The 24,351-nt window shown below is 37.3% G+C and overlaps 1 protein-coding gene and 1 long non-coding RNA gene across 2 annotated transcripts; one reads left to right on the top strand and one right to left on the bottom strand.

The window, feature by feature from the left end:
- The first annotated feature begins 1,159 nt into the window (after window positions 1–1,159).
- Window positions 1,160–13,493, top strand: LOC149840623 (uncharacterized). The gene is made up of 3 exons (XR_016431576.1): window positions 1,160–1,237; window positions 1,702–1,864; window positions 13,195–13,493. It is a non-coding gene; the product is annotated as an uncharacterized LOC149840623 (long non-coding RNA).
- Window positions 13,494–20,686: 7,193 nt separating this feature from the next.
- On the bottom strand, window positions 20,687–22,394 carry LOC149840622 (ethylene-responsive transcription factor 3-like). The gene has a single exon (XM_090004504.1). It carries the CDS (start codon window positions 21,691–21,693, stop codon window positions 21,007–21,009), a length of 687 nt encoding a protein of 228 aa, XP_089860630.1. The 5' UTR covers window positions 21,694–22,394; the 3' UTR covers window positions 20,687–21,006.
- Between the last annotated feature and the right edge of the window lie 1,957 nt (window positions 22,395–24,351).

Raw genomic sequence — 24,351 nt, 5'->3', positions numbered from 1 at the left:
GATGTATTTTTAGCTCAAAAAACAAATCGATGATTGATATTACACCAAAAACTTGATTAACGAAAAATTTAAAATTTGTGTTGAGTTAATTTGATCTAAATTATGGTTTTAGTAAATAATTAACGATAAACATGTTTTACAGGTTTAAATTAAACAAAAAAATGCATGCAAGTACATTTTTAAAAGGGTTCTTAGATAGTTTTGGAGATAAATGGTATGGAAGCTACACATTACTCCTTTCGTGGCTGGAATGGCAACCTTAGATCTTATGCAATTTGGGGTTGAGATCATAGCCCGATGGGACTTACAGTGTGATAGGTCTCTCAACTTGGGATGGGTTTTCCCATATAATAAGGGCATGTTTGCAACACCAGATAATTTCTTATTAAGAGAAACTTATTAGAGATAAAAAAGTTGTTGGGACACCACCCAGGTGGTATCCCATGTGGTAAGTGAGTCTTGTGTCAAGCTGAAAGCTCAGGATCGAATCCCTCTGCCACATGGAGCTTGTTCTGGTAGGGGTCAGCCTAACACCAGCTTGCCTTTCAAAAAAACAAAGAAAAACTGTTGGGATACCCTGTGATCTCCACTTATCCCAGCGATATTGGGCCTACAGAAAAGGAAAGTTTGTCCTTAGAGAAGCTTTCCCTGTCATCGAACCCGCTTTAAGGGCACCTTTGAAAGAGAGAAAGATGCAGGAAAAGTGATGTAAAATGAAAAAAAATCGTACAAATTTTCTGACCTTCTAAATGAGAGTCTTTTTCATAGAGTTTTTTCTAAAAAGTGCACTTTTTGATAGAAAACATTCTCCCCGGAAAGGTAGCGAAGAAATGTTTACTATCAAGAGAAAATTTATTTTTACACTTGTGGCTACCCATCTCACTACATCTCACCATCACCACCACCACCCTCCTCCTCCTTCTCGCTCATTTTTTACATTTTCTCACTCTATTTTTCTCATGTTATACGAACAAGGGAAAAACTTTAATTCTTTTGGAGAACTCATATAAAAAACTCTCATGGACAAAACTTCTAACCGTGCCCAAAATAAAAAATAGAATTTGGTTTTATTTTTAACAGCTTAAGCCCAAATAATTGACCTACTTGAGCTTTTAAAAAAAGAGACCAAGTAAAGGAATTTTTGGCAAATTATGGGTCTGTTTTGAAATTTTCTTAAAAGAAAAGCCGTCTCGCCTAAAGTCTCAACTCTCATCCTTCTCCGTTGGAGACTACCGAGGTAATCTCTCTCTCTGTGTGTGTGTTTGATCACAATAACCAATCGTTATTTGCGGTTCTTAGGTTCTTGATTGTAGTTCCATGGCTTGCTGTCAAAACTCTTAGAAAGGGTCTTGGTAACATTACCCATGTTTTCATTGTTCCATATGGGGAATGGAATGATCTAAACATGATGGGTTTTGTTGGTGGTGAGAAGATTTGTTCCTCCAATCTTCATAACCAACCAACCTTTGTGTCCTCGATTCTTTTGTAATAGTTGGTGTTGATGGGATGAATTTGGATGCAGATGGGCATATTGGTGGTAGTTCTAATTCTCCTTTCCCATTGACATAAACTCGGTTGTGCATTGGGGCTTGCTTTAGAATTGTATCTTTTTGTGAATTGTTTGGTTCTTGATGAGTTCTGTTCTTTCAACTCTAAAGGAGACCTCAGAGCGATCTGTTTTCATTTTTTCTATTCGAACAGGGCGGTTCTTGAATTCGGAACAATGCGTAGAAGGCCTCAACCGGTTGGCGCATCGCTGCTCACAAGGGCAGTGAATTCGGTTTTCGCGTTTGTGAAATTGGCAGAGTTTGAGATTCTCTTCTTCTTGTTCTTGGTCATCGCGTTCATTATCTTCAAAGATCTTGTGAGTACTCTTATCCCTTTTCATAATGGCATTTCACCTGCATTGATTGGATTTTTCATATTGTTGTGATGAATATTTGTTCCAAATCCAATTTGTTTCCATAAAGATGTGTTTGGATTCAAGGATTTCTGTGGGATTGGAGTCCAATCCCACAAGGTTCCTCTTTGTGGAAAAACCAGCCAAATGATTTAGTGAAATTGGATTCAAATCCCCGTAAATCCATAAATCGAAGCACACCCCCCAATGAATGCAAGAAATGATAAGTAGAAAGGCAAATAAAGAAAGCAATTTTTTTCTTCTTAGAAGCTGGATTGTTATAGATATTTCATGAGAAGCTCACCTCTGTAGAGGCGAACTTGAAAGCCTTGTGTAGAAAGTTGTCTGATCTCTTTGATTCAGAGGATTGGTGTAAGTTATTAGGATGGATTGAAGAGTTGCATTCAGGCAGGATGTAGATCCCTGAAATAAGACGCAATCTGTTTCGGTGGACTGCGGTTGGGCAGGTGCTATGGTGGTCCTTTCCAAAATAGGTCGATACCGCTGGTGGGAATCAAACAGAGTAAACTGCTGGGAGGCTGCTTAAACCGTTTCAGCAACCCCAATTTTATCCCCGAACCCATCTGTATCAACTACTCTCTCTCTCTCTCTCTCTCTCTCTGTGCACCCTTTTCAAGGACCGGCAGGCAGGATAGCGCCCCTCCTTAATGTTGTCTCCATAGGTGGAAGTTATTAACATGTGAAACTCCATTAGATGGTGAGCATATATGTCATGATTAGTGGATCCAATCTCTTATCGGCAGAAGTGATTGAGGTGGAAAGTAGAGTGGAATCATCTCTCGCAATGTGCAAAACATTTGTTTGGCTGATTCGAACTTCTCATAGCCTAAAGATGGGCTGTTAGATCCATCCGAGTTACAGGTAGGAATAAAATATACAGAACAACATGAATTTTTTAAGAAACCACAAGAACTTCATGATTTTAGATCTAACAGTGTTACATGTTTTGCACGTGAGATTCTTATATAGAATTGCTTTATGGGAAATTATCCAAAGGCCTGTCTATTGGTTTTTCCCTCTTTGATGATTTATTGTTCTAGCACAAGTGTGGATCTCTATAAACTTCTCCCGTGTCCAACCATATGTTAACTTGAATATTTGTAACATTTGAATATTCACCAATCACCATGGAGTCCATCTTAAGTTGTTGTCTTCAATCTCAATTCAAAATCATGTTTTAAGCAACCCGTATTCATTTCTTCCCCTTCTGTTAAAATGTGACTAAAGAGTACATCTCAATTTTAAAGCTTATGAAAGGTTATATTTAGCCTTCAAATTGCCTGCAAGAGCAAGGTTTAGAGATGTATGTTAGCACTGCTCCCAAAAAGTTATTGTGTTTCATGTGATGGTGCATATATTAGAAAATCATGTTTATTTCAATAAGGAACAAAGAAAAGGCTGATCAGGAAGCATGGATTTGCATGTTCATGGGTACAATTATTTTTGAAAGGGATTGTTGATGTTTTTCCACATATTTAGAAGGATTTTTAAGTTCTCAGAATAGGACATATGATTGAACTATTGTATGAACGTTCAGTTTTACTTCTTATAAATGTAGCAATTTCTAGAAAGGGATTGTTCTTGTTGTCACAATACATTTTTAAAGCTCCTGTCATACAGACTCCCATGTTTATCAGACAATCTCTATAGTGGTGGTTGTCATGCTCCGATGCTAAGCTTCACTTGATGATAATTTTTTTTTTTTTTTTTTTGCTTTTTGCACCTCCATGTGATCAGTGATTCACCACCTGCCCAATCAACATCAATATAAGCAATTAAATCCAATAAAAAAGATGAAACAAAAAAAAGGCTTCTAAAAATAGAATATTTAATATATCTAATAATCCTCATAATAACTCGCACATGAACTCATGTAAAAGTATGTTGAAATTGACTAGTTGTATGTACAACATGAGCAATATTAGGCCTGGTGATAGATTGATAAGAGATGACTCAAATAAACTATCAATACAGTGTAGGATCTTCAAGGGGATCTCCATCATCAATCCTTATCTTGACGTTTGTAATTTAAGGAGTATCCATCCTCTTATCATCAGTGATCCCTGACTTGAAAACAATATCAGAGACAAACTTAGATTGAGATAACAAGTAACCTCTGGGCGAATAAGCAACTTATATTCCTAAGAAATATCTTAAAACCCTAAATCAATTATTTTAAAATTATTCTTAAAAATCATTTTAATATTTTCAACTCTCTGTATATCTCTTTCACTGATGAGCATATCAAGGTTGTTAAATGCGATAAAGCGAAGCGAGGCGTAAGCCTCAAGGCATTGAAGCGTAAGCTTCATGATCAAAATAATAAAATATATAATATTAATAAACTAATATTAATAAAATAATTCCTCGAGGTGACAGCAGGAATACCCAGCAAAAGGGGCAAGGGGGGTTAGGGTGCCCGACGGGAGGGTGTCGATGCTAGCAGAGAGAACACGAGGGGGGGGGGGAGAGATAAAGAGAAGAAGAGGAAGGGGGACGGCGACGTTGTCGTCGGCATCTTCCTGCCACCGGCCACGGGTGGTCACTGAGGTGGATGTCGGCGAACACAGAGAGAAGGGAGCGACGGGGCCTGTCAACAGAGGGGTGGCTCACCGGAGCCCCGATGAGGGATGCTGCGGGTGAAGGTCGTCGGCACGATCACCGGCGACTGTGGAGAAAGGGGAGGAGACGGGAGTCAGAGAGACGGAAGGGAGGAGAGAGAGAGAGAGAGAGAGAGAGAGAGAGAGAGAGAGAGAGAGAGAGAGTGGCGAGGGTTTTACCCCTCACCCCTCTCAGCCTACATCTTTTAAAGACGCATGCTCGATTATTCGAGAACCCGGGCCCCGGGGCAGGTCCGGGTTGGGCCTGGATCCAATCCGGGTTTGCCACCGCAGAATGACCTCGGATGCATGTCCGATACGGGTTTGTTTTGCTTTACATGATGCGTACGCCTTAGAAGCGAAGCGTGCCTTGACGTGAGGCGTGCGCTTCAAGCCTGCAAACGCCTCCCTACAGCGCCTCGGTTCCTTGAGCTTGCGCTTTGCCTCTAAGCCGTACGCTTCAGGTACTGAGTGTTAAAATACATGTATTTCATATATATATATATGTTTATATATATATGTATTGTCTAAAATACCCAATAGGGGTATTTTAGTCATTTCACAAGTACCCGATAGGAGTACTTGTTTCTTTTCATTTATTTTTTGTAAATTCTTTTTTCATTTTTATTTTTTATTTTTTGTATTTTTTGCTCACTTAAAAGGGGCCCCACCATGGAGTCGATGGGGCCCCCAACAGTCACATTTGTGACCGTTGGGGGCTCCCAACGACTCCATGGGGAGCCCCTAGGTGGCTCTTCTTTTAAGGCCATAAGGCCACCCCTCCTCTCATTCTTTTGTGTATAAATAGGGGTGAACCCCTCTTGTATTTTTCACTCTTGAGAGCTCTCTCTCTTCTCAATAAGAGACATTTATATTTTTATGTTGTGTTGTCTCTTGTGGGTTTGGGTGTTAACCCTTTTGTTTGTTCATTAGTGGATATTGTAAGTGCTTAACACACACTTTGTTTTTCCGCATATTTCATTACACTGAGGCGTTCGCCTCTAACAACACTAGAGCATATCATCCAAATATAAAAGTAATATTACAATTCCTACATCAGTTTCTTTGACAAACAAAGTTGTGTCAGTCAAATATGATATAAAATCAATATCAAGCATAACTATATTACGCCTATCATACGATGCTTTTTTCGCCTGCTTCAAATCATAAAGAGCCTTCCACAAGTAAAGAGTTTTTCCTTCAGGGATACTCATATCAGGATATGCCTCCATATGCGCTACTTCCATTAAATTCTTATTAAGATAGGTATTCTTAACATCCATTTGATATATGGGTCAATTCCTAACCGAAACAACTGCAATAAGAGTCCTAACGATGATCATAATAGCGACAAAGACAAAAATATTTCATAATCTGTCATATTCTTAAAAATATCATTTGACTACTAACCTAGCTTTATATCTTTCAAAGGTCTCATCACTTTTAGTATTTACCTTATACACTCACCTATAGCCTATAGGTTTTTCTCTTTTAGCGAGATTTTGAATTTTTCAAGTTTTAGCTTTCTCTAAAGCCTCTAATTCTAGAGCATAGCTTTTTCCCATTCGAAGTGTTCTTTATATATATATGATCAGCCCTCTTATATGAATTTTCTAGTTCTGCCCCTGAGGTGAACTCCATTTATTGAGGCCGACCCTCTCTCACTCTCCTTCCATCTCATATGACCATTGGCTGGCTATTTTAATGGCCCTATGGTGGTTAGATGGTGTCCCCATTGTGAATTTTTTGCCATTGTCTACTCAACTAATGGCCAACAATTAGCTCTAATAGTGCCATCCTTTCCTACCTGGATCACACCCTACCAACCATGGCCGAATTATGGCTAGAAAAAGGATAAAAAAAAGGGGATCAAAGAGGATGGTGATGGTGGTTGATGATGGTAGTGATGTGAAAAATGATTCTAATGATGGTAATGATGTGAAAAATGATTGTAATGATGATAATGATGGTGGCGAAGATATGAAAGAGATGGAGGGGTGATGATGATCATAATGGTTATAACATGAAGGGTATGATAATCATGTGAGAAAGTGATAGTACTACGGGCACGTTTTGAAGCAAGAAAAACTCTCATAGGAAAACAAATTTTTTTCTATGAGAAGTTTTGATATGATAAGTTTTTCAAAAGAATTTTTTTTGCTTATTTGTGTAGCATGAGAAAAACGGGCTGAAAACGAAAGAGAAAAATTTTTGCTGGTTTGTTTGTGCATGAAAAAAAATTCCTCCTAACTAACAAATGCTAGTTCTCCTGAAATGGCACCTCCATGTTTCTTACAAAGAAATGCAGAAGTTCGCATTCTTACAAGCAAATTCAGAAAAATAAAAGCATTTGTTTATTCCTTAAAAAAAAACAAAACCCAGATATTCTTACTAAAAAAAGAGAAAGGCAAAATCGATTTGATCGATGCGGGCAATCCCTATTTGGTCATGAATTCGATGAATGGCCATTCTAGATCCTCGTCGGCGATCTTATCCATGGCCTCGAGATCGAAATGTGCACTGTCAAGCTTGAAGAAATGCATCAACTGGTTCTTCTCCATCAACCCTTGGAAGATTGTCTCTCTCGAGTTTGGGACGGGCCTCAGTTTCCCTCCGACCCAAAGGAAGGTTGCATCGGCGCTCTTGAACTCAAGATGGTAGCTCGCAGACGACCGCCGGATCACATCTACCATGGAGTCTGTGCAGAACAGAACCTGAGGGCCGGCGAGATCCAGACTGAAGCCTATGGGCTGCCTGAGAGAATGTGGAGCTGCGCGAGATCTCGATGCCGGAGTGGTCGGGTCCACAACCCCACTGTAAGGAACTTGCCCTCCTCGTCGTTTCCAGGGACGGGATATTCCTCTGGCGAGGATGGAATGTTCCGGTGGGAATCAAGGAAGGAGGCAAGGGCATCGAGTGGGAGGGAGGCAGAGTTGGAGCCATAGGAGGGATCAAGGTGGAGGATGTCCTCCCTAGTTGCAAACAAAAAAGGAGGGGCGAGAGAGGGGCACAACCTCCCTGGTTGCAAACGAAAGAGGGGTCGAGAGAGGGGGGCAATGAAAGAGGAGGGGGCGAGAGAAGGGGGAATCTTGTTAAAAAATAAATATATATATTCTTCTTTATGTATTTATATCAAAATACCCGATAGGGGTATTTTGGTAATTTCACTATACTTTTTTATTTTTCTTAGGTTTTCTCTTTTTCTTTTTTCTATTCTTTTTTTCCTTTTTTTCTTGTAATTGGGACCATTGTGGCCCCCACCATTCTAGTCGTTGGGGTCCCCAACAATCATATTAATGACCGTTGGGGTCCCCAACTACTACAATGGGAGCCCCAATGGCCCCCCTCTTGAGTGCTTTTCTTTTCTCTATAAATTGAGGGGCTCTCCCCTCTTGTAAAGTATCTTTTTCTTATTCTTTTGCTTCTTAATAATATTCCATTTGCCTTTTTGGCATTTTCCCTTAGTGGGTTTGTGTATTGTGCACATTGTGTGCATGTGATTCTTGGCTCTTTGTTAAACTCTTCTAAGAGTTATTTTGTAATTTGTATTTCTGCATTGTTCATTACATGGTATCGGAGTCCATTGAGTTGTTTGTAATCTTGGAAGCATTCTTTTAAGTTCTTTCTCATCTCTACCTCTTTTTGCCATCATGGAGCACGACACAAGAGTTGAACTTTCCTTCAAGCTCAACGGATCAAATTATTTGATGTGGGCGTCGGCTATGGAGAATCACCTTCGTGGAAAAAAACTATGGGGCTTCGTGATGGGGATAGTTCTTGAACCAACATTGAATGTGGCATCGAAAAGGCTCTTGATGGTGAAGATCGCATTAAAGCAATCAATGAGCATTAAACTAAGGTAGAAGATTGGGAGAGTAACTACGCCAAAATTTTGGCGTGGTTCATGAACAATGTTGACATAAAAATTTGTGTTAACATTGCTAAATTTAGAAGAGCCAATGAAGCTTGGTTCTTTATTAAAGGTATGTATACCCAAAAAGATTTAGTTAGACAATTTTTTTGTAAAAAAAAAACTCGTTGTACTAAACAAGGGGACATGAGTGTCCGAGATTACTTTAGTACTTTGTCTCCCCTTTGGGATGAACTTGCCCTTTTTGAGCCCAAGTGGGTGGCTCCGGAAGATGTTGAATGGAGAAGAGAACAAGTTGAGAAAGAACATTTCTTTCAATTTTTCTGCGATCTTAGACCAAAATTTGAACAAGGGCATCCCTTCTTCATAGAAGCAAGGCCTTACCTATTGAAGATGCCCTTGCTAAAGTGTGCCAAGAGGAAACTAGTCTTGGTATGACTCATAAAAGTTATGAGATTTTGACCGTTACTAGGCCGGGATCTAATGTTAAGCCTTATAGGCCTCTCCACTTTGCCAAAAATAATGGCTTTAGAAAGGGTGTCATTTGCCACTATTGTAATGAACCGGGTCATATAAAACCAGTTTGTCCTAAGCTTAAAGGTAAAGTGGCCGCGGTTAGTGAAAATAAAGAAGTGAACAATAATGGAGGAGACATTAAAGACACTCTAAATCAAATTTCAGAGACACTTCAACATCTTTTCAAGTGTTCTTCTACTTCGGGTGCCGTTATCGCTTCCTCCCCATCTCCTCCAGGTATGTGGATTTTGGATTCCGGTGCTTCTTTTCACATGACACCTCATAAACACATCATTTCTAATGTCCAGTTCATTCTCATAACATCTTTTGTTTCAACGGTCGATGGGACTTCTTTGAAAATTTAAAACATTGGAACTTTTGATTTTAAACATTCTCAAAATTTCTTTGTTCCAAAAGTAAGGGTGGTTCCAAAAATCAATTTAAACCTATTTTTTGTTTCTCAAATTACCGATCAAGGATGCCAAGTCTTTTTCTCACCTAAGGATTGCACCGTGCAGGATCTCCAGTCAGAGAAGCTGATTGGGTAAGGCCATAGGAGGAGCGATCTATATTTCATGGATTTTTTGACACTACCATCCAAGTCATTTTGTAATCTTGTAAATGTCAAAAGTATAGATGTTTGGCACAGGAGACTTGGCCATCTGAATTTTTCAAAGATGTCTCTCTTTTCCTTTTTGGGAAACTTTTTGTAATGAAAAAGTTAAAGATTTCATCTTTGGTAAATTAAAAGCCACTCCTTTTCCTCAAAGAAGCTTTGTCTCTACACGACCGTTTGAATTAGTTCATTCTAATGTTTGGGGTCCTTCTCCTATTATGTCTAAGGGGGGTTTATCATATTATGTAATCTTTGTGGACGATTTTACTAGATATACATGGATCTTCTTTCTAAGTAGAAAATATGAAGTATTTTCCATCTTTAAAGATTTTCATGAAATGATTAAAAATAAATTTCTAAGTAATTTGTCTATTCTAAGATCGGATTCCGGAGGAGAATATATGTCAAATGAATTTCAAACTTATTTACGACAAAATAAAATTTACCATCAAAGGTCTTGTCCTAACACACCGCAACAAAATGGTATTGCAGAAAGAAAACATAGGCACATTATGAAAACAACTAGAACTCTTTTAATTTCTAAGAATATTCCAAAGTCCTTTTGGACCAAAGCCGCTTTAACTTCAACATACCTTATTAATAGAACTCCTTCGCCATCTTTAAAAAACGTTTCTCTATTTGAAAAACTTTATAACATGTCTTCAGATTTCAAAAGACTAAGAATTTTTTTTTGTAAATGTTATGTACTTACTCACAAAAATGATAAGCTTTTCCCTAAGGTTATTGAGTGTGTCTTCTTAGGGTATGGTGAAAAACAAAAGGGATACCGATGTTTTGATCTATCAAATAATAAACTTTATATCTCAAAAGATGTTACTTCCTTGAAAAAGAAGATGGTTTTGCAAATAATGAGCCAAAAGAAAACAATGACTATTCTTTCTTATTTGATTTACTACCTCGACAAGGAATCAAATTCAATTGAGAATATTGAACCCCTCAATGAAGTTGAAAATATCAAATTTTTGTCAATGAAGAAAATGAATCTCATGAAAATATAGATGAGCATATAACAAATAATACTCAAGTTTATACTAGAAGAAGTGAAAATACTCATCCATGTGCTTTTGATAAATTTTCTCAAAATATGCCTTTGGAAGAATTATCTCAAAGGTTAAATCGTATTTCTAAAGCACCAAATAGATTTGTATTTTATGAGTTTTTTTCACCATATTTTAGCACTTGTCTTTTAGCCATTCATTCTTTTTATGAACCATCACATTACAATGAGGCTAAACAATATGCACATTGGAATGAAGCCATGAAACATGAACTTAATGCACTTAAGAAAGCCCAAACTTGGGAAATTGTGGATCCTCCTCAAGGAAAGAAACCCATAGGATGTAGATGAGTTTTTAAGGTAAAATGAAAAGTGATGGATCTTTAGAAAGATATAAAGCTAGATTGGTAGCTAAAGGCTATGCACAAGAGTATGGGGTAGATTATGATGAGGCGTTTGCCCCGGTTGCTCGAATGACAAGTGTTCGAGTTCTTATTGCAATTGCTTCTATAAAAAAATGGCATATTTATCAATTTGATATTAAAAATGCATTTTTAAATGAGGATCTTAGTAAAGAGGTTTATATGGATCCTCCTCCTGGTACAAGTTTAAATGGAAAAGTTTTGAAACTTAAGAAAGTCTTGTATGGTCTTAAAAAAGCTCCCAAGGCTTGGTATGACAAGTTTAGTAATGTATTAATTAACTTGGGTTTTGTTTCATATTATAGTGACATTGCTCTCTTTGTTAAGAAAACATGTGATTCTATTGTAATTCTTCTCATTTATGTTGATGATATGATCATCACAAGAAGTGACAAAGATTTAGTAAACGATATTAAATCTATGTTAAAGAAAACTTTTGATATGTCCGACTTGGGTTTTCTGAGATATTTTTTAGGTATTGAGGTGGCCTATTCACCGTGAGGATATATTCTATCCCAAATGAAGCTGGCAGCGGATATTTGTTCTAAGTCAGGAATTTCAGATGACAAGTAGAAACTCCTAAAGTTATAAATGCCAAATTAAGACTTGAAGATAGTGTTTTACTTGATAATCCTACTTCTTATTGACAATTAATTGGATCACTTGTCTATCACCCGACCGAATATTGCTCATAATGTCCATTTTGTAAGCCAGTTTCAGCATACCCTTACTACAGTTCATATGGTTGTTGTCATGATAATTGTGCGATATGTCAAGAATACTATCTCAAAGAGACTTTTCTTATCCTTCTCTTCCTCTTTTAATTTGACTGCTTATACTGATGCAGATTGCTGAGGTAATCTCAATTATCGAATCTCAACTACTGGTTTTTGTATTTTCTTAGGGGATTCACTTATTTCTTTAAGATGCAAGAAGCAGCAAAAAGTTTCTCTTTCATCAACTGAAGCCGAATATCATGTCATGGCGTATACAACAATGAAGATTGTATGGCTTAGAAGTCTTCTTGGTGATATGAGGATTCTCATCTCAACTCCTTCGAAGATATGTTGTGACAACAAGAGTGCGATCTACATTGCAAGCAATTATATTTTCCATGAACGCACCAAGCATATTGAAATGGACTGTCAATACGTGCGAGATGAATTCTTCAGGAGAACTATTACTTTGTCTTTTGTTACATCATACTATCAGTTAACTGATTTTTTCACCAAGGCGCTTCCGACTCCTCGCTTCTTGTTTCTCCTTAGCAAACTTTCGATTTTTTTTCCCGTAAAGTTTGAGGAGGGGTGTTATATATATATATTCTTTATGTATTTATATCAAAATACCCAATAGAGGTATTTTGGTAACTTTAATGTACTTTTTTATTTTTCTTAGGTTTTCTCTTTTTCTTTTTTTCTTGTAATTGGGACCATTGGGGGGCCCACCATTCTAGTCGTTGGGGGTCCCCAATGACTACAATGGGAGCCCCAATGGCCCCCCTCTTGAGTGCTTTTCTTTTCTCTATAAATTGAGGGGCTCTCCCCTCCTGTAAAGTATCTTTTTCTCATTCTTTTGCTTCTTAATAATATTCCATTTGCCTTTTTGGCATTTTCCCTGGGTTTGTTTATTGTGCACATTGTGTGCATGTGATTCTTGACTCTTTGTTAAACTCTTGTAAGAGTTATTTTGTAATTTGTATTTCCGCATTGTTCATTACAAGTTCAGGAAAACTCTAATAGGAAAGACCACCTCCTTCAGGAGTCTTTCCTATAAAAAATGAACTTTTCTCTCGTTTGGAAAGGTTGGAAAACCAACCTTGCTTCATTTTTCCTAGAGACGTTTCCCGCTTCCAAACATGCCCTAAAGGTGGTGATGATAATGATGAATAAGAAGCACAAGTTAATGATGATGATGACAATTGATATGTTTCTTAAGAAACAAAAAACCCACAAAAGTAGGTTAAATATCATTAAAATAATAGTTATTCAAATTTCAGAGCTTTCAGAGACAATGTTTTGCATTAGGGGATTTTTTTTTCTTTGTATCAGTTTTACAGCTAACCAGTTTAATCTACATGTCATCCAGCACCCCAAAGCTTCTCATCAGATCTTCATACTCCAGTATGAATAAAAACTTCTTGATGGATGTTCACTTTGCTGAAAATTGCTGCATTCACACTCGGATTTCTGACTAGTGAAACTGATTGATATACAAACATATTTTGCAGACTTCACGGCCCGAATACAATCAGATTTTCGTGAAGAAGCCTGAAGGACCTGAATTCTGGCCTTTTTAGGAAGAAGTGAATTCATTGTCAATGTTACAGGAGTCTTTTGGTATTTTCTGATTATACAAAAGCATAACAAGAGCTGAGGTTTCGATTTTATTCAGTCATCTTATGTGCATGCCTAAAAGTTTATAAAAATAGCAATTTTCCTGTATAAACTTCTTCGAGTATAGTGTACTTAAGTGAAGTATAGTGTACTTAAGTGAGTGATTTTTTTTTACCTTAAAAGGTAACTATATGTTTCAAAAATGGCATTGCTTGTAAAAGTGATGGTCATTTCAATCAAAGTTGGTACACACACATCCACAGTGGGTTAATCTATTCTGGTATAAAACCACCATAGCTTATGATGGTACACTTCGGATTTACATAATAATTGACTTTTGAATCATGTTTAGCATGATCTATTTACTATTTTCATGTGTTAAAGTTCTCTGGAAGAATATGCTTTTAAGCTTTTTTAACCATCCTCAACTTCATGAATTATGAGCCATTAATTTTCGCAGTTTTGGATTCTTCCTGGTATATTATAGATTATTAAACCTACTAACATGGTAAATAAATCATGTTAAAACCATCTGTACGATAATACAACGTTTGGTGGCTAGATCCATGGATACAGGGTTTACTACCATATGATATTGTGGTTCAAAAACCATAATAGATTTTCTTTGAGAGAGAGAGAGATTCTTGCAAGTTCATCTAACAGACGGTTTCAGGCAGTGTTGACTGAATTGAATCAAATTGTTTTTTCACTGATTTTCTAGAAAATAAGCTGAATTGGTTTTTTTTTTTGGTTTTTTTTTTGTTTTTATTATAATTATAATATTTATTGACTATTTGATTGTTTAGGCATTAAATGTATATTTTGGAAATTGATTGGACCTTATAAGTCATCATTTACTTTATTTATGTATTTTTGTACTTTTACCTGATTTTTTTTGTATTTTTTATGATCTTTAGTTTAAAAAGGCATTCAGAACGATTATGAAAACATTGATTTCGAGTGCTGAATGGTGGAAAATTTGAGAGCCCGTCACGGTAAGGATTGAGATATCTAGTTGGACAAACATATAAGGCCCGTTTGTTTTGTGAGAAAATGGCTCATTTTCATATGGAGATGGGCATTTCCCCATTTCGAGTCGGATAAAGGGATAGCATTTCATATGATTTCTTTGGGCTTCATGCATTTTGCATAGGTGAATGGAACAAATAGGGTGCATATGGAAGGAGATTCTTGGATTTGAGATTTGAGGCTATTTCCCTTTATAAGAGGGAGGGATCTAAAATCAGTTTTTTGGATAGCCTTGTGTCTGAGCATGAGCCCCCCATCTCACATCAGCAGATACCCATGTCATGTCAGATCCTTGAATCTCTCAAATGCACCCTGTTTGGATGCATGATTTTCCCATGAAGGAAAACTCCCCAACACAAAAAATTGAGGGAGTTTTTCTCTTCCCCGCAACACAAAAAGTGGGGGTTTTTTTAGAGAGAGGATCACGTCAACCTCTGTCATAACTGCCTTGTATGTTGTCCATCTTAAAAATGAACGACGCCCATCAAAACAGTGAAAAAGCGGCGTTCATTTTAATATAGAGTAAACCCTTTATATAAGAAAAGACGTCACCCTAGAGAGAGTGGGATGTCAGGTTTACCCCCTTCAACGTCTTTCTCTTTTCTTTCTTTGTTTCTGTTTTGTTTGTTTATTATGCATAATAAAGTCTCCAAAGATATTTCAAAGGAACATGCCAAGATCTTGTATTGACTTATTAGTAGTATTGATATAAAAAAATGTTCTAGTCTTGTCAAATTTGAACATGAAAATAAGGCTTGAGAATACCTCAAGGTAATGTATTCTCTTAAAAATATTACACATGTGTGCAATTTGCAAGATAAAATTCAAAATATGACTCAAGGGTTACGTAGTTCACTTAGTCACTTTAGGTATAAGTAAAATGCCTAAGCTTTGCAATTCTTAGGTGTGTACTTTAAAAAATACCAATTTTTTTGACTAGGTATCGACTAAGACGCCTAGTCGACTACTAAGCTGGCTCTGCCTAAACATGTGGGCAGATTAATAATTTATTATTCTTATATATATTTTATTATTTTTTTGTATATATATAATTATATATATATGTGTTTGTGTGATTTGTCACGTGAAATCATGAAAACATGAAAACATGCTTAATTATTATATTTATACATACATGTGTGTGTGTATGAGTGTTACTTTGCTTTTGGGATTTTTTCTATGAAACATTGAAAGCATGCACAATTAATTTTAATTGATTTTGGTTTTTATGATTTTTTCTATAAAAACTTGAAAGAATGTTTAGTATTATGAGCTATGTAATATGTTATTTATATATGTATGTGTTATTGTGCTTATGTGAAAGGTTGAAAGCATATTTTGTTGATTATACTGAATATGTTATATATATATATATATGTATGTATTTTTTGTTATGTATATTAATATATTTTGTGAAAGCATGTGTAATTTTGTACTTGTGTAATGAAAATATCTTATTAGTAAAAGAATTAAACATATTGTTATGTATATTTTGTGTATTTTTTTATATTTTAATTAGGGTACTGACTAGTCCCACCTAGTTTTCTATTAGTCTTTTTAAGAGTCTACCGACTAAGCACCGCCTAGCACTTTTGACCATACAGTTCAAAGAGATAAAAGTATGGTAGAATATTATAATAAATTATTCGAGCTTTGGGAAGAGTTGATTCTAAAATCAAAATGACATTGTCTCAAAGATATAGAACTTTGTCAAAAGCAATCAGATGCGGAGCACTTCTATAAATTCACTAACAAAAGGCGTCACCCTCTCTAAGGTGACATGTTTTCTTATATAAAGGGTTTACTCTATATTACAATGAACGGTTGTTGTTCACTGTTTTGATGGCTGCCGACATTTTGCTATTTTTTAACTTTTGTCACTATGCACACATCACACAGGATGTCATCCAACTCGACATCGTGCTAGGTGGATGTAGGAGCACCACATTATATATATATATATATATATATATATAGAAGTTTTTCAGGTTTTTTTTGTTTTATTTTTAAATTTTGACCGTACATATGTGATCTATGTACTTGATTTTAAAGGGATCAACTCTTGAAGTGTTCAATTCCGACACATGAATGGGTTTTTGTAACGTTCAAAAATTCAACGGTACAAAATCTTTATAAATTTTTGAGATTCCAAATATCATTTTTTTCATAAAAAACACATGGTCCAGTTGTGGACTCCTCTCAAATCAACCATGCCCAACACATTTATGGGGTTAGAGGAGAAAAAACCCATTTAGCACCTTCATTTAGCACGTACCCATTACTTCACACACACACACACACACACACACACACATATATATATATATATATATATATATATATATATATATATATAGTAATGTGTGTGTGTGCAAAATGAAATATGCTAAATGCCCTGTATAGAGTAATGGGTACATGCTAAATGAGTTCAGTTTTTTTTCATCTTATTTTTATTAAATTATGATTGTACAAATGTGATCTATGTACTTGATTTTACGGGGATCAACTCTTGAAGTGTTCGATTCTGACACATTGGTGGGTTTTTGTAACATTCGAAAAAATAACGATCTAAAATCTTTGTAAATTTTTAGGCTCCAAATATCATTTTTTTCAATGAAAACACATGATCTAGGTGTGGATTCCTCATAAACCAACCATGCTCAACACATTTATGGGGTCGAAACTGCAAAAAGAACACTGAAGAGCTGAAAAACCCATTTAGCATATTTTATTTTGCACGTATCCATTTCTTTCTTTCTATATATATATATATATATATATATATATATATATATATAGAGAGAGAGAGAGAGAGAGAGAGAGCATATTAGGCCCCCTTTTTCTTATTCTGCCCCATTAGACCTCATAGCTTGAAGTGTTTTATGATAGATCTGAACGGTTAGATGTGTTTAGCGTGCTTGATTTAGTGAGAATAGACTCTTAGATCATGTTTTTTAGACGAAAAAATGTAGTTTTATAAGCATCAAAAAAATTGATGCCTTCATAGCCATTGATTTTGGATCACCGAAAAACCCTGTATATAGGTCAGATTCAGGTGATCAAAAAGTCTGTTCCCACCAAACAAAACCTATAGATCACATCTATGGTGTTAGCTGTGAGAAAAAATGCAAAAAAAAACTATGATTTTTGAAAAGACCTAACAGGACAAAACACGAAAAAGGGGCAACACCAGCGCATTACTCATATATATATATATATATATATATATATATATAGATAGATAGAGAGAGAGAGAGAGAGAGAGAGAGAGAGATGAAAACCTCGCGGATGGTAAACCCTCCCAAACCTCCTCAATGGGCATTTTATTGAATTTTTTGTATTTTTTTCAAAATTCTGACCATACATATGTGATCTAAATGTTTGTTTTTATAGTAATCCGTTCTTGGAGCATTTGATTCTGATGCATGAATTGGTTTTTATATGTAAAATCAACAGCCTACAATTTTCATACTTTTTTTCTATCCAAAGTGTTGATTTACAGTAAATCAATTATGCTGAACACATCTGTACGGTCAGAATTATGAAAAAAACACTCACAAATTTTCATTGAAGAGGTTTTCATTCCCTATATATATAAGGTATTTCAAATATTATAGTGTGAAGTAGTTCGTTGGAATGTGTGGATTGAAAGGAGGAGGTTAGGCATTCAATTCTGATTATGATAATTTTAAAAATAATTTCCACTCTTTTAACCAACCAACTAGGTTTTCACTCAGCGCAACATGAGCTCCAACTTGCTTCCGGCCTTTACGGGCACCAAACAAAACAATTTTTTTTTTGCAATTATAACTTACAAAATGAAGCCCACAAAGGGTCGCCTTCCTAGCTAATGGCAACTGACATGACACAACTACAGTTCAAAACCCATGAGGTCATCCCTTGCCGTAAGGTCCAAACTGGGTACAATCCTCAGAGGACCTCAACGGTTTTTACCAATCAAAAGTCTGCCGATTCATGGTCAGTAATATGGAATTTTCTACTAGCCCAACTAAAAAAAAAAAAACATAAAATGAAAGTATGATATAGCATGCTATTTTTATTCATCAAAAATCCTACTACCTAATAGCCACCAGCCCCAAAGCTGTCTGGTGCTGGGCAGGCAGTTTAGGTTCAAATCGCATGAGCGTCACCCCTTGTGCAAATAATAATAATAATAATAATAATAATAATAATAATAATAATAATAGCTACCTCGGGATGGGATGGCTCGTTCTCTCTACTCGCAGCTCACAGGGCTCGCATTTGCTGATGGGCGGGGGAACAGCTGATAATCAAACCGATTGCCTGCCCTTCCATTTTGGTATTTTTCAGGTCAAGAGTGTCATTTTTGGGATAAGGAGTTGATAGAGCTTTCCCTCTGGTTGAAAAGAAGAAAGAAAGAGCCAACAGCAAAAGAAACCAGAGAAAGATTGGAAAAGAAAAGGTGAAATAGACCCCTCCCACTGATTGCGGTAATCACCATCGAGAAGCCAAAAAGCTCTTATTTTTCCTTGTTATATCGTTTTTTTGACTCAATTTATTAAAGAAAAAATTTGCTTTTCAAAGCTGGTGCGAAATGGAACACGAGAAAGCAAAAAGTCATAAATATGGTCGGTCGGTAACTCTGCACCATATGATAGTGTCACGCACCTATGCTATGCTTTTGCCTATCGAGAGAGAGAGAGAGAGAGAGAGAGGCAGCCACGTTACCCAACAAATAGTTCATAAAATTCAACTTCAGAAGAAACTGCAATGGAAACAGAGAAATATAAATGATTTTATTAAACCGAACCACTGGAATATGAGAACTGAAAATACTAGTTAACTAGGCGTTTCATATGATTTTTTTTGCAAATCCCATCCTGCAGATGGGTTCAGCATGGTCTATTTTGTTAGGAATAAACTGTTGGATTATACTTTTTTGATAAAAAAACAAATTTTAAATGTTTAAATATATACAAAAATTTTGAATAGCTAATTTTCAAGCCTTGAAAAATCTTGTTTATGTGTGGCAATGGATGAGTCAAGGGTTTGTCCCCCTTACGATCAAAGCAGAAGATCACATCCGTGTGGTGAGAACACTTTGGCGGGTATGCTGAATTGGTGAAGACGGAAAGTGAAGAATTGAAATACATGGTGCGCACAGGGAGCTAATGATTTCAAATAGGATTGGTTTAATCATACATTCAATCCTAGCCATCCAGCAGAACCATTTAACTGTTAATTGGATGGGTACGATTGAATCTATGTTGAAACCCGTCCTATTTCAAATGATGGGATCCGTGTTCCAGGTAACCAAAGAAAAGTAGAAATCACAAGCTGCCCAAAGAGAAAACCATTGGCTGCAGATAAATATTGATCGAGGAAGATTGGCACCTAAGTTGATAATACCATCTTCCAAGATATTACAGAAAATTGTTGCACCACTACAGTAACGACGGCTCCTAAAAGATCCAATCCCAACCCCAGCCCCAGCCCCAGCCCCAAAAAAAGAAAAACCTGGAAAAGAGGAAAAAAAAAAAGCTGAAATAAGGAGGAACTTAGATGAAACCATAGGACAAATGGGAATGCAAAAAGAGAATGAAAATGATATGACACAGGAGCTGTGAGAGAATGGGATAAACCCAGATATTCAATTGGGGACCCGTCATCCACACAAAAAAGACTTCTCAATTATGGGGTTTCCTCCCAATCCATAACCAAGATAAAAAGAAAAAAAAGGTGAAAAAATAGACCACCACCCAACTTTTCACAGAAAAATAGTTTGAATGCTTCTGTAACACACACCACATATATATATATATATATATATATATATATATATATATATATATATATATATATATATATATATATATATATATATATATATATATATATATATATATATATATATAGAGAGAGAGAGAGAGAGAGAGAGAGGTGTAAACCAAGATGAAAACCTAGTTTAACCGGACAAATGAAATTCATATTCCATTCTACCCACCTAGGTTAACTGGATAAATCAAATTGATATTCCATTCCACCCACACCAAAATAGACAAGTAGAGTCTGGTTTACCATGAAGTTACCAACCGAAGCTAAATAACAACAGAAGGAAACAAGGACAGAAACCAAAGCTGAAGCTACAGAGAAAAACCATCATTACAGCGCACCTTCCCGTTCTGAAAAGCAACAAAACAAAGCAACGGAAGAAAGAAGCACTAGCTTCAAGCATAAAACATCATAAAACAGTATAATCCACATCCCCTCCCCTATCTAACCTTTAATTTTTCTTCTCACTTTTGTGGGATTCTCGCACACTACCAAAGGAGAACACTATACTGTGATTGAAGAAGTCCTCTCTGATCTACCATTTGTATATAACATTATCATTCATGAAACAGATTACAAAGTGAAGAATAAAAAGAAAAACAAGGAATAAGGGTTGCAACCCATAAAAACAGAAAGAAAAACTTCTCTGCTTGAGATTATGGGCAATCCCATTTTCCAATAAAAAACTTGACTATGGGCAATCTCATTTTACAATCCTGCTTTTATCAGGAAGATGGGTCACCCTCCAAACCTCCCAAGAAGACTAAAAGATCTCTAAAATGAAGCATCCCACTTGGTTCCATATCAGAAACTTCATCTCTCCTTGCTTTTTCTCTTTTTTTTTGGAGGAAAGTAAGCAAAAATCATAGCCTCAAAGAAGTGCTACAAAATTCATCATCCTCCTCATCCTCACAAGGAGCCAGATTCAAATCCAACAATGGCCTTCTCTTCAGGGAGGGCCTGCTCACCTCATCGTCGACAACCGAAGACGACGAATCGCAATTGCTGTGGCACTCATTCAGATCATCGCCATCACCACCACCAAAGAGCCCCTTCTGAATCAAACAATTAATCTCGCCGGGGGTCCTCCGATCGGGCGCACAGCTCCGCTTCACGCCCTTCTGCTTCCGCCCTGCCCTGCCGGAAAAGACGGGCACCAGCGAACCGGCGCGGAGGCATTCTCCGTCGACATTGAGATCAATCTTCGGATTGACCTCCCCGAAAGACGGTGCCTTGGCGTGGAAATTGCTCCTGGGGCTGATCCAGGACTCGACGGTGCTGCTGAGACTGGTGCTCCGATCCTCTGTGGGGACGAAGGCAAAGTTGGTCTTCGCCTTCGGCCCCCGGAGCGCCCGGGCGGCAGCGTCGTAGGCCAGGGCTGCGTCCTCCGCCGTATCAAACGTCCCCAACCAGACGCGGCACTTCTTCAACGGATCCCTGATTTCTGCTGCGAATCTTCCCCACGGCCGCTTCCTCACTCCCAGGAAATGGACTTCTTTGGCGATCGCCCCACCACCCTCCTGCAGTCCCTTCTTTAATTGAGGGGTCATAGTGTTTGGATGGGCAGAAATCTCAGAAAATCCTCGATCGAAAAAGTCTCGGGTGAAAATCCCACAAATCCCTTAAGATCAAATATCTTCCAATCTGAGACACCCCAGATGGAAATGCCCCAATTCAACCAACATTAAAAAAAAAAAAGATGGAAAAGCCCCAAAATTAATGACACTGATCGATGAAAAAGCGACGGGAAAGCTAGGTTTTGTGTTTTTTTTTCCGATGAAGAACACCCACCTGAATTTTCCTAAAAACAAGAGACAAATCCCAGCGCTAACTCGCAAAAATGAAAGAAAAGGATCAAAACCGAGGCAGAAATATTAAGAAAAAGAACTAAGAACCACAAGCTAGAGCTCTAAATATTTATGAGACAGAGAGAGAGCAGGAAGAAACCCTAAAAAATCCTGCAAAATGGGAAAAACAGAGATCCGAAATCAGGAAAAAAACGAAGGCAAATAACCGAAAAGGGACTTCCAGAAAGTCCTAAATCGGGAAAAATCCCAACAATTCCTCTAAATAGAAGGATGCACCAAGACCCTCGAGAAAAAGAAGCGTTTAGTTCACCAAAAACCCTGATTTTCTGCCCTTCTTTTCTCAACAAGGGAAGCAGGTTTCAGGAACTATGAAAGTAGAGTGGGGGGGAGAGGAGGTGCAGGGGACGGCTGAGAGAGAGAGAGAGAAGGGGTGAAGGGATTTGGAGGGGAGGGGAGGGGAAGAAGGAAATAAAGTAGAGAGAGAGAGAGAGAGAGGCTTGTTCGGTGAGGCGCCAAACAGAAAAAGCGCAAATGATCAACGGCCAATGAGAGAGGCGAATGTGCATCGCTGCGTAGGGCCGCAAGCACGGGCAGCGCCACCGGGCAGGTTGGTAAGGTCACGCCGTTAACCCCGCCGTTAAGCTTTTACTCACCGGGTTTTCCTCCCTTTTGCGCGGCCTCCATAAACTGTTTGTCGCAACGCTTTACAAAGACACGGACACGACAAAAAATACATGCTAAAAAAGCTCTGCACGCTTGGCTAAGTGGGTAGGTATGTCACAATGATTCGTGGACTCGAGGATCAAAATTCCAAAAGTGATTTTCAAAAAGAGATACAAGGACACGAAATTTCTAATTTCTTAATCAAAACAAATTATTTTTGAATGTTTTAACATTAAAAATAGTTTTCAAATAAAATTGAAATCTAATACAATGTTATTTTAAAAAAATTTAAAATAATGTTGTTCACTGCATGAGTCGACGTGTCTGATCATGTCACCAGGGACACGGCCAAAATAGGGCATCCTTGTGACACAGGTGCATAATTTCGTCACACAAGAAAAGACATAGGTGGGTAGTTTAATGCGTTCAAGTTAAAAAACACATCAAAAAATCCACCACAACCCGTGCACGTCCCTTGTTACAAGGTCCAAGCAAACGAGCAACCAGGAGTGTCAACGGGTTGGGTTGGGTTGGGATCCAGGTGAAACCAAATCCAGACCTAATTTGAGATGATAGTACTACGTCCTTGACTTGATCAACCATAAGAGAAACCATACCCGGATTGCTATAAAGATTACATGAACCAGACTCCGACCATACCCAGTAAAATAATATTTTTTATCTTTTTTACATTGAAAAATTACAAATCTTAGCCGAAACTCAGGTCGGACCGGTGTCTGGTATAAAATTTCACAAACCATACCCGGCACCATATATTAATCGGTCCAACCCGAATTCTAATCAAATGTTAGTATTTTTGGCGAAACCCTAACCCTATAAGGTTTTATACGGATTGGGTTTGGGTCCAACTCAACCCATTGACACCCCTACGATCAACTATCCTCTCCATTGTACTTGTAGAATCTTACATTATTTTATAGATAGGGGTGTCAACTGATCGGGTTTGGTTAGGACCCAGATGGAACCAGACTTGGACCCAGTTTTTGTGTATGGTATCGGGTCTCAGGCCTGGGTCTAATCGGGTCCACTAGAAGTAAAAACATACCCGGACCTGATAAGAACTACATGAATGAGACCTGAATTATACCTGGTAAAACCTTATTTTTTATCATTTTTATAATCAAAATTTGTGTGTCCTAATCGAAACTTGGGTTGGGTCCAGATCTGGTATAAAATTTCACAAACTATACCCAAGTCCATGTATTAATCGGACCTTTGGATCCAGACCCGGGTCTTATTATTTATCACCATGCTCGGACCCTATAGGGTTTGGTTCAGGTCGGGTCTAGGTAACCCGGCCCGTTGACACCCTTGATTATAGACAATAAAGCAGGGCCACAAGAGGGGTGTCAATGGGTCGGACCTGGTTCAGATTCAGATGGGTTCAAACATACATCTAACTTTGTGGTGCTCGTACCAAGTTCGGGCCTGGGTTTATTAGAGTTTATCATAAGAAAAATAGTACCCATGTCTTATGAGGATTACATGAATTAGACCCAATCCATACTCAATAAAATGGTATTTTTTAATCTTTTTTTACATTAAAAGCACGAGGCTTAATCGGAACTTGGGTTGGAGTCGGGCGGCATCAAACTTCACAAACCATACCCGTCTCTCTCTCTCTCTCTCTCTCTCTTTCTATATATATATATATATATATATATATATATATATATATTCGACGCCAGATCAAACCTCCTTATTTATCACCAAACC

The sequence above is a fragment of the Nuphar pumila genome, chromosome 4, assembly GCF_984573655.1.
Source record: "Nuphar pumila chromosome 4, dmNupPumi1.hap1.1, whole genome shotgun sequence".
NCBI lineage: Eukaryota > Viridiplantae > Streptophyta > Magnoliopsida > Nymphaeales > Nymphaeaceae > Nuphar > Nuphar pumila.
This window is presented reverse-complemented; position numbering and strand designations above follow the sequence as displayed.